This window comes from Odocoileus virginianus, chromosome 4, assembly GCF_023699985.2.
Source record: "Odocoileus virginianus isolate 20LAN1187 ecotype Illinois chromosome 4, Ovbor_1.2, whole genome shotgun sequence".
NCBI lineage: Eukaryota > Metazoa > Chordata > Mammalia > Artiodactyla > Cervidae > Odocoileus > Odocoileus virginianus.
In genome coordinates, this window is record NC_069677.1 from 12,209,435 (window position 1) to 12,224,802 (window position 15,368).

Consider the following 15,368-nt stretch of genomic DNA (forward strand, 5'->3'; position numbering starts at 1 on the left):
ACACATGACATTGGTTTTTTGCCTCAAGCTGGTTTCCTGTTTGCTGTCACCTTCTGATGAGCCTCTCTCAAAGTGTCAATGTGAACTTTGAAGAATCCACATTCAATTCCATATCAGCCTGAGCTAAAAACATTAAAAAAGGAAATCCACCCCTCTGTTCATAACCACCTACTTCCTGTCACTCATCATTTTCTAAACAAATGAAAACTTTCCCTTAAAACTTATGAACATCTTCTGTACCTAAGAACAAATGTTTGTCCTTTTTCTTCATGTTAAAGCTAGAGAAACCTGTCCATTTGCAAATAAAAAAAATGTATCCTGCTTAATGTAGATTTATAACTGTAAAAAAACATATTAATACTCTTATTGTATTGAAAAACAGTGTCCTGCATAACCTCTGAACAGAACAATTCCATTTTTAAGATACTACCCAATATGACCTAGTACAAAGATGTTCACTGCATCATTACTTTGTAATAGTTTTTTAAAATTTAACATCCTAACTGACCACTAAAAGAAGACTGATTGAATGAGTTATGGTACAGCCATACTATGACAGCCAGCATTAGAAAGAACTAGGTGTTTTTATATGTACTAATATAGAACTTTGATCATCACATCATAACAAGTAAAAACAGCAAGTTGTAGAATAACATATACAGTTTTTTTAAAGCAGTGCATATATGTGTATAGTTTGTATGGAAAATACACATCCATTTGTTAACTGGTTATCACTAGAGAGGGGGGTTGAGATAGTAAGTAAAGTGGGAGAGGAAATCTAAGTTTGGTGCACAAATTTTGGATTTTTATTGAATTTTTTTCTTACAATGAGCACATGTTATTTTTGGAATCTGAAAAAATGAGTAAGAAAATTAAAAGACAATGTGGGGCAGATTGCATTTTCCAAAGATAACTGTATTAACATATTCCATCCCATATGCTCTTCTTGCAATATGACATTGACATTCCTTCAAAAAGAGATGGGACTCTATGTCCCCTCCCCTTGAGCTAAATGGACCTTTGTAAGTGCCTCAATCAATAGAAGTGGAAGAAATGACACTGCTTGACTCCCTAGGTTAGGTCATAAAGGCAGTAGGGAGTCCATCTGGCTTCCTTGCTCTCAGAGCACTTATCCTTGGAACTCAGCCACCATGTTGTGAGGAAGCCCAGGCCACACGGGGAGGCCACATGTTCCTACCAATAGCCAGCATCAATTGCCAGACATGTAAGTGAAACAAGCCTTCAGATGATGATTCAAGTTCCCTGCCTTAGACTATTCCAGCTGAGGTCCCAGATGCTGCAGAGCAAAGATAAGCTGCCCTTGCTGGGCTCTGTCTGAATTCTTGACCACAGAAGCCATGATAGATAGTGAATTATTATTGTTTTAAGCCACTAAATTTTGGGGTAATTTGTTACTCAGCAACAGATAGCAAATACATAATGCATCTAACCAAGATAAAAAAATATTTCATTTCCTTTCACAGTATTTTTATTCATCTCAACTTGTTTGAATTTACTCTTGTTGCAGTACCATTTAAAAATAATAATGTTCTTAAGCTCACCTTTTTTTTCTATTTGGGAACCACTCCAGCTAGAGTTGAAGCCCACAATAGTGAGGTTGTTACTCTATGGGTCTTGCCCTGGTCAGCTGCAGACAGAAGATCCTTCATCTCGTTCCTTTCCAGTGGTCAGTGCTGGGAATTGCCTTCTGTGTAAAGGCTGGAGAAGAGACCATGTCTTGAAAAATGATCTCATTTATCAGAAAGTCTGAACCCTTGGGAGGGATCAGAGCTTTGACAAAGTCAACCAAAATAAAATGTGAAAACAGGTTGAAAACATTAAATCAAAATGTAAATATGCATAATAATTACAAAAACATATCTCACAGCCTGTGCCCTAGAATTAGCAGCAGAAGGGCCGCAAATAGTGGGTCTGCTAGTCTGGTGGTTCTCTCTCCCCCAGGTCTGCATTTTGTAATCACCTGGGTATAGTGTCAGACAATACGTCTGGGGTGGGGCCTTGGCACCAGCATTGTCTTTAAACTTCTCAGGTGATTCTAAGTGACAGCCAATTTGTAAACGATGGAATTTCTAGTTCAGTCATTTGGGGATTTTTGTTTTGTTTTTCCCTTCTCTAAAATATCAGAGAGAGCATACATCCTGTCCACAAATGTCTTACTCCAGTTATAATTTTCAAGGACAAGGGGAAAGCGTGAAATATATCTGAGTGCAGAGAACACAAGTAAAAGAAATATATTTGTAAATATACAAATATAAAATATGTATATTTTTTCTTTTTAGTTGGATATGATGCACCTCCTGCAACATCATACCTGTCTAAAAAAGTCATATTCTGCACACACTCAGCAAACTTTTGTTTGCTGGCTCTGAGGGGAGAGTCAGAATTTGAACCTAAATTTGGTTTGGTTCCAATACCAGACCCTCTCCTATACACAGCTTCTCTAATCCAGGTGAAGAGATGAGGCAGGAAAAGGGTTTTCCTTCTTCCTGGATTTTAAAGTGCTTTTCCAAGTGCCCCAGATACAAAAAAAAGTCTGTCAGAAGGGCCATCATATGTGACTAGGAGTTGGAAGGGGGTGAATGAAGACGCAAACCTGACAACTACCAGCGCCTCACACAGCCCAAGTGCTCTGCGTTCCCAGAGGGGAACGGGACTCCAGAAGACTAATCCTCTGACGTTCCGGGCTGGGTTGAGTGGACAGGGAGGGGCTGCCACTGTCCTGCTGTCGTCCCCAGCTCCTGTTGAGCAGGTTTCTCCTCCAGGATCTAAGCTATTTGTTGACTCTGGGGGTTTGCCCTCAGTCAAGAGAAAGGCATTCTCCCTCAGCCACCTGGCATCTGACGTGAGCCAGGACCTGGTGGGACTGTGGCACAGAGAAGCCTAATGAACAGGGTCCAGTTTAATTCATGGATGATGGTGGCAGTCTCACTGAAATGTGACAACAGTGCAATTAGCACTCAGCCTTTGTTCAAATATAAGACCCATCACAGACCTTCAACAGTCTAGATGACAAAAATTAGGTCTGAATTTGAGTCCCAGATCTTCCTTTCCGCTGTGTAACTTCGTCCAAAGCCTTTAATGTGTCTGAGCCTCAGCGTCTTCATTTTTAAGAGTTAATGATAAGACCTGTACAGCCTATCTGACAGTTTTTATGAACATTCTAGAAGTTGCTGGAGATTGAAATCCAACTCAGCTATCTGTTGTTTTCAAAATCTACTCTTTCCTCTCATTTTGAAATTCACATGACCAGTTTTCCAGTCCCACAGCTACTATCCATAGAGCCTCACTCTCTGCCAGTGCTTTTACGCCACCTGCAAGCTCTCTTTGCATCCTCAGGTGTAACTCATAGTGCCTGAATGCCCTCTTTCAACCATATTCTCTAGACATCTGTTGATCACCACTGTGCCCAATGCAGATACACAATGGGGAGCAAGATGGCTCCTGACAGGCAGAAAATCAAATTCCCACACTAATAAGCAAATCATTACAAACAGCCAATGCCAGTTCTTTCCTATGATAGAAAAGAACAGTACAGGGTGGTCCAAGACTGGGGGTGATACAGAGGGGAGGGTGGATGTGACGTGAACATCTGGAGAAAATACTGGAGGCTATCAAGACTTCTTATGCAGAAACTTGCAGGAGTCTGGGCAAGAACTGAGGTTAGCTTGGGCTGTGGTAATGAGAGAGGTGGGGTTCAAAAGGATTTGAGAACTATTCACAAGCCCTGCCTCCATGAGTTGCCAATCTGACTGATCAGATCATAGAACATTTACTAGGCCACACCCAGCAGTGAGTAAGGTCATTTTCCATTAACTGGTCACACATGTAGACATGGTTCTTTGTTCCTATGCAACTGGGGTAAAGAAAGGGCTGGGACCTACTTGTTCACTGATCAAGTCCTGGCTGTACTGTTCCTCACTCTTCTCACATATTGAGATGCTCTCATATCTCTCGTAAGGCCCCAAGGGGAAGGAAACGCTCTAGGGGCCTGTGGTCCTGGTGACACTGTCTGGCCCATTTCTGCATGAGGGTATGGGAAACAGGTCCAGCACTTAAGATAGCTTGTATCCTACTAGCCATTGGTCCTTGTGTGGATTTCTTTTGGGAATCTTGTTGTAAGTTTGTGGTTGAATGCAGAATCCAGCATTTCCATTTCCAGGCTTCCTGACCATAGCATCATCTTAATGCCATCAAATGTCCACCACCACTTCTAGTACTTTCACTGCTGCCTCTTTTATCCCATAACACTGTTCATTCACTCACTGTTATCTGCTTATGTGTGAGGCATGGATCTATATTCTGTAAACAAAATGCCTTCAAGGAGTCTACCAACGAACCTAGGCATCCAGAGTCTTTTCCTGATGAACAATTAGTTTTGAATTCTCTGGAAATAGTAATACTAAAAAACATGTATGATAAATAAATCTAACTTGTATGAAAAGCCAGGCATTGCACACTGTCTAGCTGCTTCTGACTGATATATACCTGTTATGGCCCATACATACAGCCATTTAGGAGGAAGAAAATAAAGGAGATAAACAGAAATGGTGAAAGAAAAATAAAAAGGTGACTGGGCAGGCCTCCCGCATCCAGACACACATCACTCCCTCCCAGCTGGTGAGGCTGGCTGTGCTCCTCCAATCTTCCTGTCCATGACTCTGATTTGGCCTCAGGGGCAGCCGGGTCCCTGCACATTATTAACCAAGAGCTTAGGATTCAAAAGTTCAATATATTCTTGCTTTTGTAGAATGATTTCTTTTCCCTGAAAGTCTACTGACTTTGTTTTCACTCACAGTAACACAAATGTTCCATCCTTTCCAGGGTCTCAGATAATGAAATCGTAACTTCACAAAATTTTTGTCACTTCCACCTCACTAAGTAGTTATTCTTTGCTGGTCAATTAAATCCAGACAGGTAGATCCTCTCATAGCTACTTTAATCTTTTGAAAGACATAGTCAGCAAGTCAGGAATGTATTCCATGTGCCGCTTTACACAAAATTAAGCTTGCAACATCTGTCCAACTCTGTTACATCTTGCCTTTGTGTTCTAAAATCTAAACTAGGGAGTATCTATTTGTGCTTTTATAGTTTACAAATTATCTCAAATGACTTGTCACAGCAACTCTTACAGGGATTATTATGCCCATCTTACAGATGAAGAAAACAGACTCAGGAAAGGTAAGCAATTTGGACAGTGTTACACAGGTAGATCCAGGTGGAGCCAGAATTTGGAAGGTCTAAATTCCTTATTTCACTGCTCCTTATCTGAAGAGTACCAAACTGTACTCCTGCTGTCTCACAATTATCATTGGCAAAGTCACACACAGCTTACTTAAAGCTGTCCCAGACAGCACCAGTTATGCTGTCCTGGCATGCCATCACCTGCCCCCAGATCCTGAGGGCCAGCTCCACAAGCTGCTCAGACAACTCTCAGCCCAAGTCTCCTGTGGAGTCCTGAGATGTTCTGAACACATTTATTCAGTTGTGTCCTCTTCCTAACATTTACTTTTGTACTCCAGCAATCAGTCTTAACCTTCATTACTGCCATGGAAAAAAGTTACATGATAGTACTGCAGTTCCCACAAAGAAAACAAAGGAAAACTACCATATTGGAGGTTTAAAGATACATTTTACAGTGACCCAAACACATCGAAGGAAACAGCTAAGGAAAAGATATCAGATGATCAGGGGCTAGTGGAAGTTATCTGACATGAAGAGTATCATAATAATAGTCTGGGAGTAATGGCCAGTCAGGTGTTATTTCTGGGTACTTAAAAAATACTAATACCATTCTGTGAAGACTGCTAGAATGACTAAAAGCACTGGCCTGCCTACTGCCAGGAAAGCATCCTCCAACATCCATTGCCAAACCCCCAGTGAGAGAGGTGATTCTCTCCTCCATTTTCACCCTCAGGTTGGTGAATCCCTATAGAGTATTCATCTTCCTTTTTTGAAATAGGTCAGTTCCCTCTGAATAAAGCCTACTGTCTCATTTCCACAGCCCAGGTTTGAATCCTATCCATAATCCTATTCAATACTACTTGATATTTTAATTAGGGGATGATTTTTAACAATGGTTTCTTATTTCCACTGTATTTATCTGTATATTTCTATCTTCTGGAACCTACTAAAACTCTCCAGAAAACTATCCTAAAATAAGACTACTACTTACTCATTCGTTGAGAAATGACATATCCTAACACTGAATATTTGCTTTAATAATCTAAAGTACAACCCTGCATCCTGAAGTTGATACCATCCTGTAGTTGACACCTTTCAGATGTTCATAAAAAGATACTAGTAGCTTCAATCACCTATTTCCATCTAGCACAACTCCTGTTACTAAGTAGGTGATCAATGCTAAATACTATACCCTCACAAGAATTCAAACCAACAAAATAGTTACTATCACAGATAATATACATTGTTTGGCCCCTTTCATCACCTTGACACAGGCATCATGGCTTCAGATTATTAAGAATGGTATAAGCTAGAAAAAATTAAGAAAGCAACAACTTTAAAAGTTCATATATAAGTATGCAAAGGCTCAAATGTCCTCTATTTCACAATTCAAGTCCATTTCTAAGCTTGAGTTTTTCCAGTAATTCGGAAAAACCCCTTTGAAAATGTCACTCATTTACAGTATCACATTTCACATTCCAGTTCTTATTCACAGGGCTATATATCTGCATGAGTGTGTTTGTAAAATGTTTTTTTTACTAGAAATGTCCTTTAAGGACATTTAAAAATGACTAAAGAACTAAAATAATGAGACTCTAAATTTACCTTTAGTTCACTTAAAACTTCTGCTCCACTGCTTCTTTATCCATCAAATGAAAACAATTATTCCAATATCCTACTAGTTTCATCAAAGTGGGGGGAAATGCAATCATCAAAATCTTCATACTTTGTGCCTGATAAATTTTCAAGTAAGATTCGATAACAAACATATATTAAGTCAAGTGACTTCAATTTTTCCTGCAGTCTTCAGAAGGTGGGAGAACGACCATGAACAGTTCGCATGTATCTCACTGGCCCTCTCCCTTCCATAACTCATAATTCAAGAAAAAGTGTGATCTAAGCAAGCTTTAGATTATCGGTGGTATTATGATGTATAACTGGTTAAAGCACCATGCTAATAAACTCATCATGGTCTTAGGATTAATCTTTGCAAAAGCCAGTTCATTTCTATTTGTCTCAAGGACCCAGACAGACTGCACTCCAGCTTTCAGACAGCTTCAGACAGCTTTCTTACAATGTGTCCCACTGGTCACAAAACAGGGAGGGAGTACTGGCAAGGAGATAAATAGATGAAAACAAATTTCTACAAATGGGGGTGGGGGGAAGCCATGTATGGTGATAATTCAATCTTATCTATAAATAAAAAATCATACATTCTTACACTCTTATTCTTAGCTCTATGTTAAACTTATTTCAAGTCTAAAATACTGGTGACTAATGTGAACACCCGACTCCTGCGTTTCAGAACCGCCTAATGACGTTCTACACAGACTACAGTAAGGGCCCTGCTACTTGTTACCCGACTTGTGTAACAAACTGTTCGCTCTATACAGACATTCTTTTCCTCTTTTTAATATTAACCTTACCAGTTTTAAAATATTTATCAGTAGGTTACTTGGTTCAGAATATTGTGAAAAATTCAGCTAGGAAATTATTCATAAAACTGTATTCTGTATTTTATTTTTCAAACAGCCAGTGTCCACATTTTAAATGCAGAATTTGCAAATATAAATTAGTCTAATAATTCAATTAAAAATAAAACAAAAACAAATTCCTTTAGTATCACAATACATAAAATGGTATTATAAACGCCAAATGGCAAGGTTTACTACATGACAATAATGTCAAGAAGCTTTGAAACTCATTAAACCTCTTAATGAACAGGTCAGTTTAAAGAACATTTCTCTGTTCCATGATTATGCATGAAACAAGCTTTCACTATATTATGAAGGCTCAGCAATTTATTCATGGCATAATATGGGGTCAAGCAAAATTTTATTTTTACAATGACAATAAAAAACGCATTTAAACAACAACAAAAAATCCTCCCAATTGTTTAAAAACAATACTTTTTGGAGGGTAAAATGTATTTTAAATATATTGACTTACCGAATTTCAACTGCCAAGCTGCTGACCACTGATGTAAAAGTTTGTATTTAAAAATATCACAAACATCATTTAACAGTGAAAATTTCAATGTGGTAAGTTTCATTGCAAAGCAATTTTCACCTGAGTAGACTTTGAAATTTAGTGCTCATGTTTGGAGGGGGGGAAAGAAAGACCCACTGGTGTCAGATACTGAGTTTGTAGTTCTTTCACAATGATTTCCCAGAGGGCTGAAGAAACATCAACTATTACCTTCCAGGACATATATGATGCCCCACCCCCCTTCCTCCAATAAATTTGTTCTGGCATTTTATAAATTCTCAGTATCCATATTCTTGTTTAACCACTTAAGCACAGCAACTCAAAATTCATTCAGTTCTATACAACAGTGTCTATATTATGTACATGTTTAATTATCAAGAGGAAATAGAAAATAAAATTTACAGTGATTGAGAAAGGGTCAGAAAATGGGATAGGAAAAGTAATACTGTATAATCAGAATATCCTATTATCCTAGCAGTTTCAATGATAAGGTTTTTCCTTTATTAGTCGAAATACAAAGAAGGCATAGGGGATCCCAGGAAAATAACACTATATATCAGAAAATTCAACGTGCTCCACCATCAGGATTTCCATTACACATTTAATTTCTTCTGTACAATTTTTATAAACTTGTTTTTCTTTTCAAAGTCATCAGATTTCCAGATTAAATTCAGCACTACACAGTATGCCCTTGAAGTAAAATGAGGTTACCTGCTTTATTTGGATACCAAGTTCCCTTCCAGACAGCATTAAAATAAAGACAAGTAAGACTACACAGATAAAATCCAGTATAATTCAAATCCAACAATGAAAAATTTCCCCCATATTGTTGCAAAATTCTTTCTACTGAAATGCTTTGCTACAATAATAAAAAGCATACATTACATATAAAAGATACCAGTGTACTAAAAAGTGACAGAAGTGAACTAGCAAATCCTTCAAAGCACATTATATAAATGACTAGCATTTAAAAACATTTTCCTATAAAATGTAGGTCATATACATTTATAAATTGGCGAGTTTATTTCTAAAGCAGTGATGTGTGTGTGTTCAAATAGTTAGCTGTTCTGTACAGTATAATATCTACTCAATTCAAACTACAATAGGTTTGTCTTTCTTTGTATTAAGTTGAATAAATTCATCTGATCAGCTGAGAAACCAAGGTTGAAAAATAAGTATCTAAAAATCAAAGTAGAAAGTTCAGAATTGTTGAAATGTAGCTATGAAATATGAAGAGAACTATTTCACAATGGAGCTGAAATCACCTCAAAACTTATGGGCTTGAATCTAAAACAGAAACAAATATTAAAATCCAAAGCAAACCACAAAGTTAGGTAGCAGTACAGAAGCAGGAAAAAAACCCACAGCCCCTTCCTTCAGTGTGATGGGCACTGAGTTCTGCAGTCTTCCTCCATCGTGCAGAAGAGTGGTAAGGCCATTCAATGCTTAGTGAGAGTGAGTACAGATGAAGTCAGATTTAGCCTGTCTCCCCTGCAACTTCAATTATGCTGTGTAAACAGTGTTACGTTCCAAAAGGAGGAACAATGGAATTTGCTTATAAAAACTGATTAAAGATAATCATTATTAAATGAAATAAAGATAATAACTCTGAAATGTTTTTAGAACTTTCCTGAAGCTACTTGTAAAGTTAGCACTGCTATGTATTATTGCTTACATACAGTACAACATCATATGCCTTCTAACATAAAGCAGTACTGTGATTTGTTTGTACATATTTACAGATTCTTAAAAACAAGCTGTAAAAACATTACATACTTTCAGACAATACAAATTAGCACATTGGTACTCACTTCAAAACAAATGGAATGCATAACATTAATAAAACATCATAAAGGAAGACTCACATAAAAGTCCTTGATTGTCAAGACACGTTTATATATAAACTCTAACTGTGCAGAATTAAAGATTCAATCATAGGTACATCCTTATTTGATGAACCATATTTACAGCATGGTATTGCATAAAAAAATAAAATAATGTTTACAGGGTTTTACTTTTTTATCCATTGGATTAAAGAAAGCAACAAACACAATAAGAAATGTTTGTCTGCTGTAGTTTTGTTTCCTACTAAAGTTTAAGTGAAAGAGGAAACATCCGTTTTTTATTTGCAGAATATAGCAAAAACTGGAAAATTATTTCCCTGAAATAAAGCAATTTGAAACGGAAAAAGTTTAAATTAAATTGCAGAAGTCAAAAAGTTTCTCATCGATTATAATAGTGCTTCAAGTAAATATACTGTGAAAAAACGAGTTCTAGTTTAAAATGTCTAAGAAATGTAGTTTTACAGTAATGCCTACTTTTAAGTTTCCCGGCTTTTTTTTTTTTTAAACAGCCCTTTAAAAACCCAAATTAATAAAATGAAAGAAGTGGCAAAAGATCTAACCTAGCTGGCACTTTGCAAGCTTCTCTGGCCTGTGGAAATGAAAGCCTACCCTGAGCACAAGGCCTCTTTTGCCTCTCAGAACGAGAAAATTACCCGACCACTGGCAGTCCTCACTCAGCCAGAGCTAAGAGGATGGATTTCTGCGGTATCAACTAGAAAATCTGCAAGCAGATCCAAATTTAAGAGCCACTTCAAATATTCTGAACTAAATGAAATATGTATACAGTAAGTTAAAAAACAAACGCGCTTTTAGAAGATGTTCAAGAGATATTACTTCATCTAATGTGATCTGTTTCCAATCTTCAAATGTGAGAACAGGTCCTAAGAAAGCACACCTCGGCTCACATTTTGCCAAGTTTAAGGATGTAAGAGCATGTTTTCATAGAACAATTTGCTCACCAAAAGAAATGAAAAAACAAAACAAAACCCAAATTGCAAAAGGATATCCTCAATATTCTGATTTAAAGGCAGCACAAAAGGCTACTTGCTTTCTCTATTAATGCCCAGATAGAAATTAAGTAACTTTCTGAAGCAAAATGGGGAAACCCAACTGTTGAGATGTTTATCATATGATGATAATATTAATACACGGTAACTCTGGTAGGCATGTAAAATTTCACAGTAAAGAGAGTAATGACTATACTTTAAGTGGTAAGTCAGTAAATTATGCCAAAGTATCATTTACCTCAAAATATGCTTCAAATGTGGTAGAAAAGTCTGCCATTATGTAGATGTAAAGAAATGAGGCGAACACAGAAATGCAACACCTGAACTTCTTTCTACTTGCATTGACTGCCACTTTTCAAAGGCTTACTGCTCAGCAGTAGAGCCACATTCTAAAAACTGTGCTGGTGATGTTAACATAAACCAAAACCCCCACTTTATTCTGTACCAAGTTCTCAACAGAACAGAAATTCTGATCAGGCTCAAAACAAAAAAACAACTCAGGACATCAATACCTATTATCACCCAATAAGTAGTATGAGAAAAGCACAAATGCCTATTCCTACAGAGAGCACAGTTTCATTGTTAACATCTCGCCTGAATGATGACTTCTTGAGGTTGTGATGTGCAACGCAAGACACACCATTCTTAAGAGTCAATAATGGCAAAACTTAAATATATACTTCAAAGAAGTCTAAAATTCTTGAAAAATTTGGCAGCAAAGAAAGCTGTCAAATGGGAAAGTTTCAAGCAAAGTTTAATAACCAAAGTATAGAGGAAACCACATTAAACATAATTTATATTCCTTATCATAAAATACCATATATTCAAAATAAATGTAAAAGATGTTAAGGTTAGATATTTCTTTGTTCCCTTTCTTTATGAGAACAGTCTTGGGATAACATTAAATAAAAGAAAAAATAATTTAAAATGTAGAACATTCTATACTGAAACAAAGACTGAAGATCTATAAGGCCAATATAAAAGCTAAAATGGAAATTAATAATAAAGTTGCATCTTCAAGGGGTTATTAATTTTAGATTACTGATGCTCTATCAGTATGTGTGCATTGTGACAAAGATGGTGGAAACTTAAAATAAAAAACCAAAAAGTTGGAACAAATTAAAGAGGATAATAAAATCAATATAACTGTTATTTTCCAAAAATTAGAACTGTCCAATGTGTAACTCAAACCATCATTCTTTAGAAAAGTATATATATATATATATATATAATATGTATATATATAAAAGCACTATTTATTGTACCATGCTGTATTAAGACAAAATATTAAAAAAAAACATTCGTGGTATAAGGATAAAGTCTGTAGTTTATTTAGATTTTGAAATGCAACAAAAGGTTTCCGATCACTCATCTAGCTGAAAAAGAAACTGTAGTTACTAGAATTAGTAAACACTTTTGGTTTGTAAAATTGTAATGAGCAGTGTTCATTAAAAAGTAACTCAAGATAAAATAAGCAATTAAAATGCCCATTTCTTTAGTTTCTCTGGATACTGTTTAATTATCCAATCTATCAAGATTCTAGAAAGAGAAGGATTAAACCAGATTTTACAGTTCCAAAGATACCCAATTTCCTTTTATTGCCAAAAATTAAAATTTTCAATTATGAGATGATTATGACACAACCATATCAAACCTAAAAATCTAAAATTTTTTTTTACTTTGAGAAATCAAAAATACCAAATAGATTCTAAGTGCTCTATGTTAACTGAAGTGTATATGTAAAGTAAAATACAATTAAGCTTTAAAACGTGGAATATACATTTTGTATAAGCATTATGTTCTTGGGAATGTAATCTACAGAGGATCTTCTTACTAAAACTTCAAAACCTTGATACTTGCACATGAAAAAATCATAAAAAATATCTAGGTACAACTGTACAAAGAAACTGACACCAATATGCATACTTCCATATAGAAGTGAATGCTTCAACAGTTATGTATTTTGGTAAAAGTTTTGAAAGTATGCATATTTTTTAAAGTAATTAGGCTTTTAAATAGTGGAGTCTTAGACTATCAGATTTTTATTACTTTTCAAAAAAGAAAAAGTCAATATAATGCAAAATGAAAATCAAGGGTATATGGCATATCATTCTTTAAAAGGTGGTTTCTTTTTTCCCCTCATAGGACACACTAATTTATTTAAGCCATAATCTCTGACATTTAAACTTTTAAGTTCACTCTGTCTGTAAAGTATACTCAGATTCCCTGCTGAAGTGCCATGACTATGCTGAAAAACTTAGAAACAGTATGAGTAAATTTCACACAATTACTAATCTCCTAAGAATGTACAATGATATCAGTTAGGAAACAATTGTGCGAAAGTCTTTTTTTTTTTTCCTTTTAAACTTGGTGTAGGTGGAATAGCAAGTTTCTGATCTAAAACAAGTAATGCATTGCTTCTGTAAAGGTGACAACATGTAAGGCAGTTCAAAGAATGCTGACTAACCAAACAAAACGCAGTTATTGGATTATCTTGCTATTCATATCAGCTTAACTTGTTATAACGCATTGCTCTTAAATCTGTACAGCACTCCATTTTACACAGAGTAACCCCACTCTTGATTAATCTGTTCTAAAGTGCCAGTATTATTTACACTTCTTTTTTTTTTTAGCCAAAAGTCTGGCCAGTTGTAGCATCAGGTGAGGATGTCATCCCAGCTCTATTATCATTTACATTCACCAAGGGAAATTCTGGAAATTCAGCACTTGTCCCTGGTCCCCGAAGGTTCACCTGTCCATTGGCAGTGCTAAACTGGGTAGCTATTCCAGCTCTGGATCCATGATATGGAGCACGGAAGGGTTGTTCAAAAGAGCTCATTTGGTAAGCTTGGTGGACAGGCTGAGCCTCAGCTTTCTTCTGAGAAGTCACTTGATCCAAAAAGTCCTGTGTTGATGTGGCAGAAGCATGGTTTGTCTCATCACCTGAAAAGGGAAATGAGTGCTGTGAATCACCAACTATGAGTCCAAAGTGGGACTTATCCGGAGTTGTTCTTAGTGGAGAATTCATTCCTGATCGAAAGCTATTGATGGGCATGGCTGCATAGACTTGCTTGTCTATGGAAGAGAATGCTGGCTGATTTGGAAGGGTCTGGTTATCAGTCACAAAGTTAAGGCTCGGGCTATTCAAATAGGCATCATTTTGGCTAGTTCTGTCCAAAGCCTGCTGCAGAAACTTTGAGTATTCCTGCAACATGTTGGCTTTATCTGATGAGGATGCTTGGGAGCTTGATCCAACATTCTCCGACTGGGTAACCTCAGGTACTTCTGAAGAATTTATTGATATGCTAGAAGTCACCTCAGTGTCCGCAACACTGAATGATATCTCATGCTGTCCATTAGCTTTATGGGAATAATGATCCAACAGAGTCTGTAGTACCTCATCTGGAATAACATTTTTGTCATGATTACTCTTTATCTCCACATTCAGTGCCTGTGAATCTAATATGGATGCTGTGGTACTCTCATCAATGACACTTGCCACAGCCGCTTGCGTTACAGAAGGCTGAGAAGCTATAGTGCCCACATTCAGCGCATACTCCCTACTATTGTTACTTGCTGCCTGAAGATACCGCTTCTTCTTCAAAAACTGCATGGCATCATCATAGTTAGTGCTACTGTGCACAGGTTTACTGGGCCCCTCTTGCAAATTGTCAACCTGGTCAATATCAGCATTGCCTTCTGAGTCCAGTAAAGCTTGTTTGTCCACAAGTTCAAAAGCATATTTTGAAACTTTGCTCTCTTCGTATGTGGATAAAGGTGAAATTGTTTGATTCTGCTCCAATGGCTGTTTCAGACTTCTCTTACTATTAATTTTTTTGAGAACCAACTTAGGTGGATGTATTTCTCCTGATGCATCTTCTAAATGCGATCCCCCAACTGAGGAATGTGGCATTTCCACAGCATACTCTGCTACCATATACTCATCTTTCACTTTAGTACTTGAAGAGTAAAGAGGCAAGTAATCATTTTTGTCTTTCTTCAGGTCAGATTTGTCCAAAGAACTCTCTTTGTCCATCCCAGATGATTTTTTCTCAGTTTTCTGCCTTTTCTTTTTTGGCAGTGAGTTATCTTTTGGTGATGTAGAAAAGCCAGAATCTTCCTCAGATGTCAGAAGGCCACCTTTGATGGCACATCTGTTTAGTTTTTTATCATGATTTTCATGGCACATACGTTTATGTTTCAAAACACGATCTGTTCTGGAAAAATACTGTCGAATTCAAAGTTCAGAAGAGAGTTTTTTGTTTTAGTTTTGTGTTTTGGTCAACCAAGAAAAGAAAAGAAAAAAAGCAATTAATATAAAGATAGA

General features: G+C 36.6%; 1 protein-coding gene across 9 annotated transcripts in view; it reads right to left on the bottom strand.

The window, feature by feature from the left end:
* Positions 1 to 8,537: 8,537 nt before the first annotated feature.
* The window catches only part of ZNF148 (zinc finger protein 148), a 137,491-nt gene continuing 130,660 nt past the window's right edge, over positions 8,538 to 15,368 (bottom strand). For all 9 annotated transcript variants that reach the window (XM_070466130.1, XM_070466128.1, XM_070466127.1 and 6 more), the window contains one exon: positions 8,538 to 15,269. In XM_070466130.1, coding sequence (XP_070322231.1) covers positions 13,671 to 15,269 — 1,599 coding nt within the window. In that variant the 3' untranslated portion in view covers positions 8,538 to 13,670. The remainder of the gene's footprint in view (positions 15,270 to 15,368) is intronic.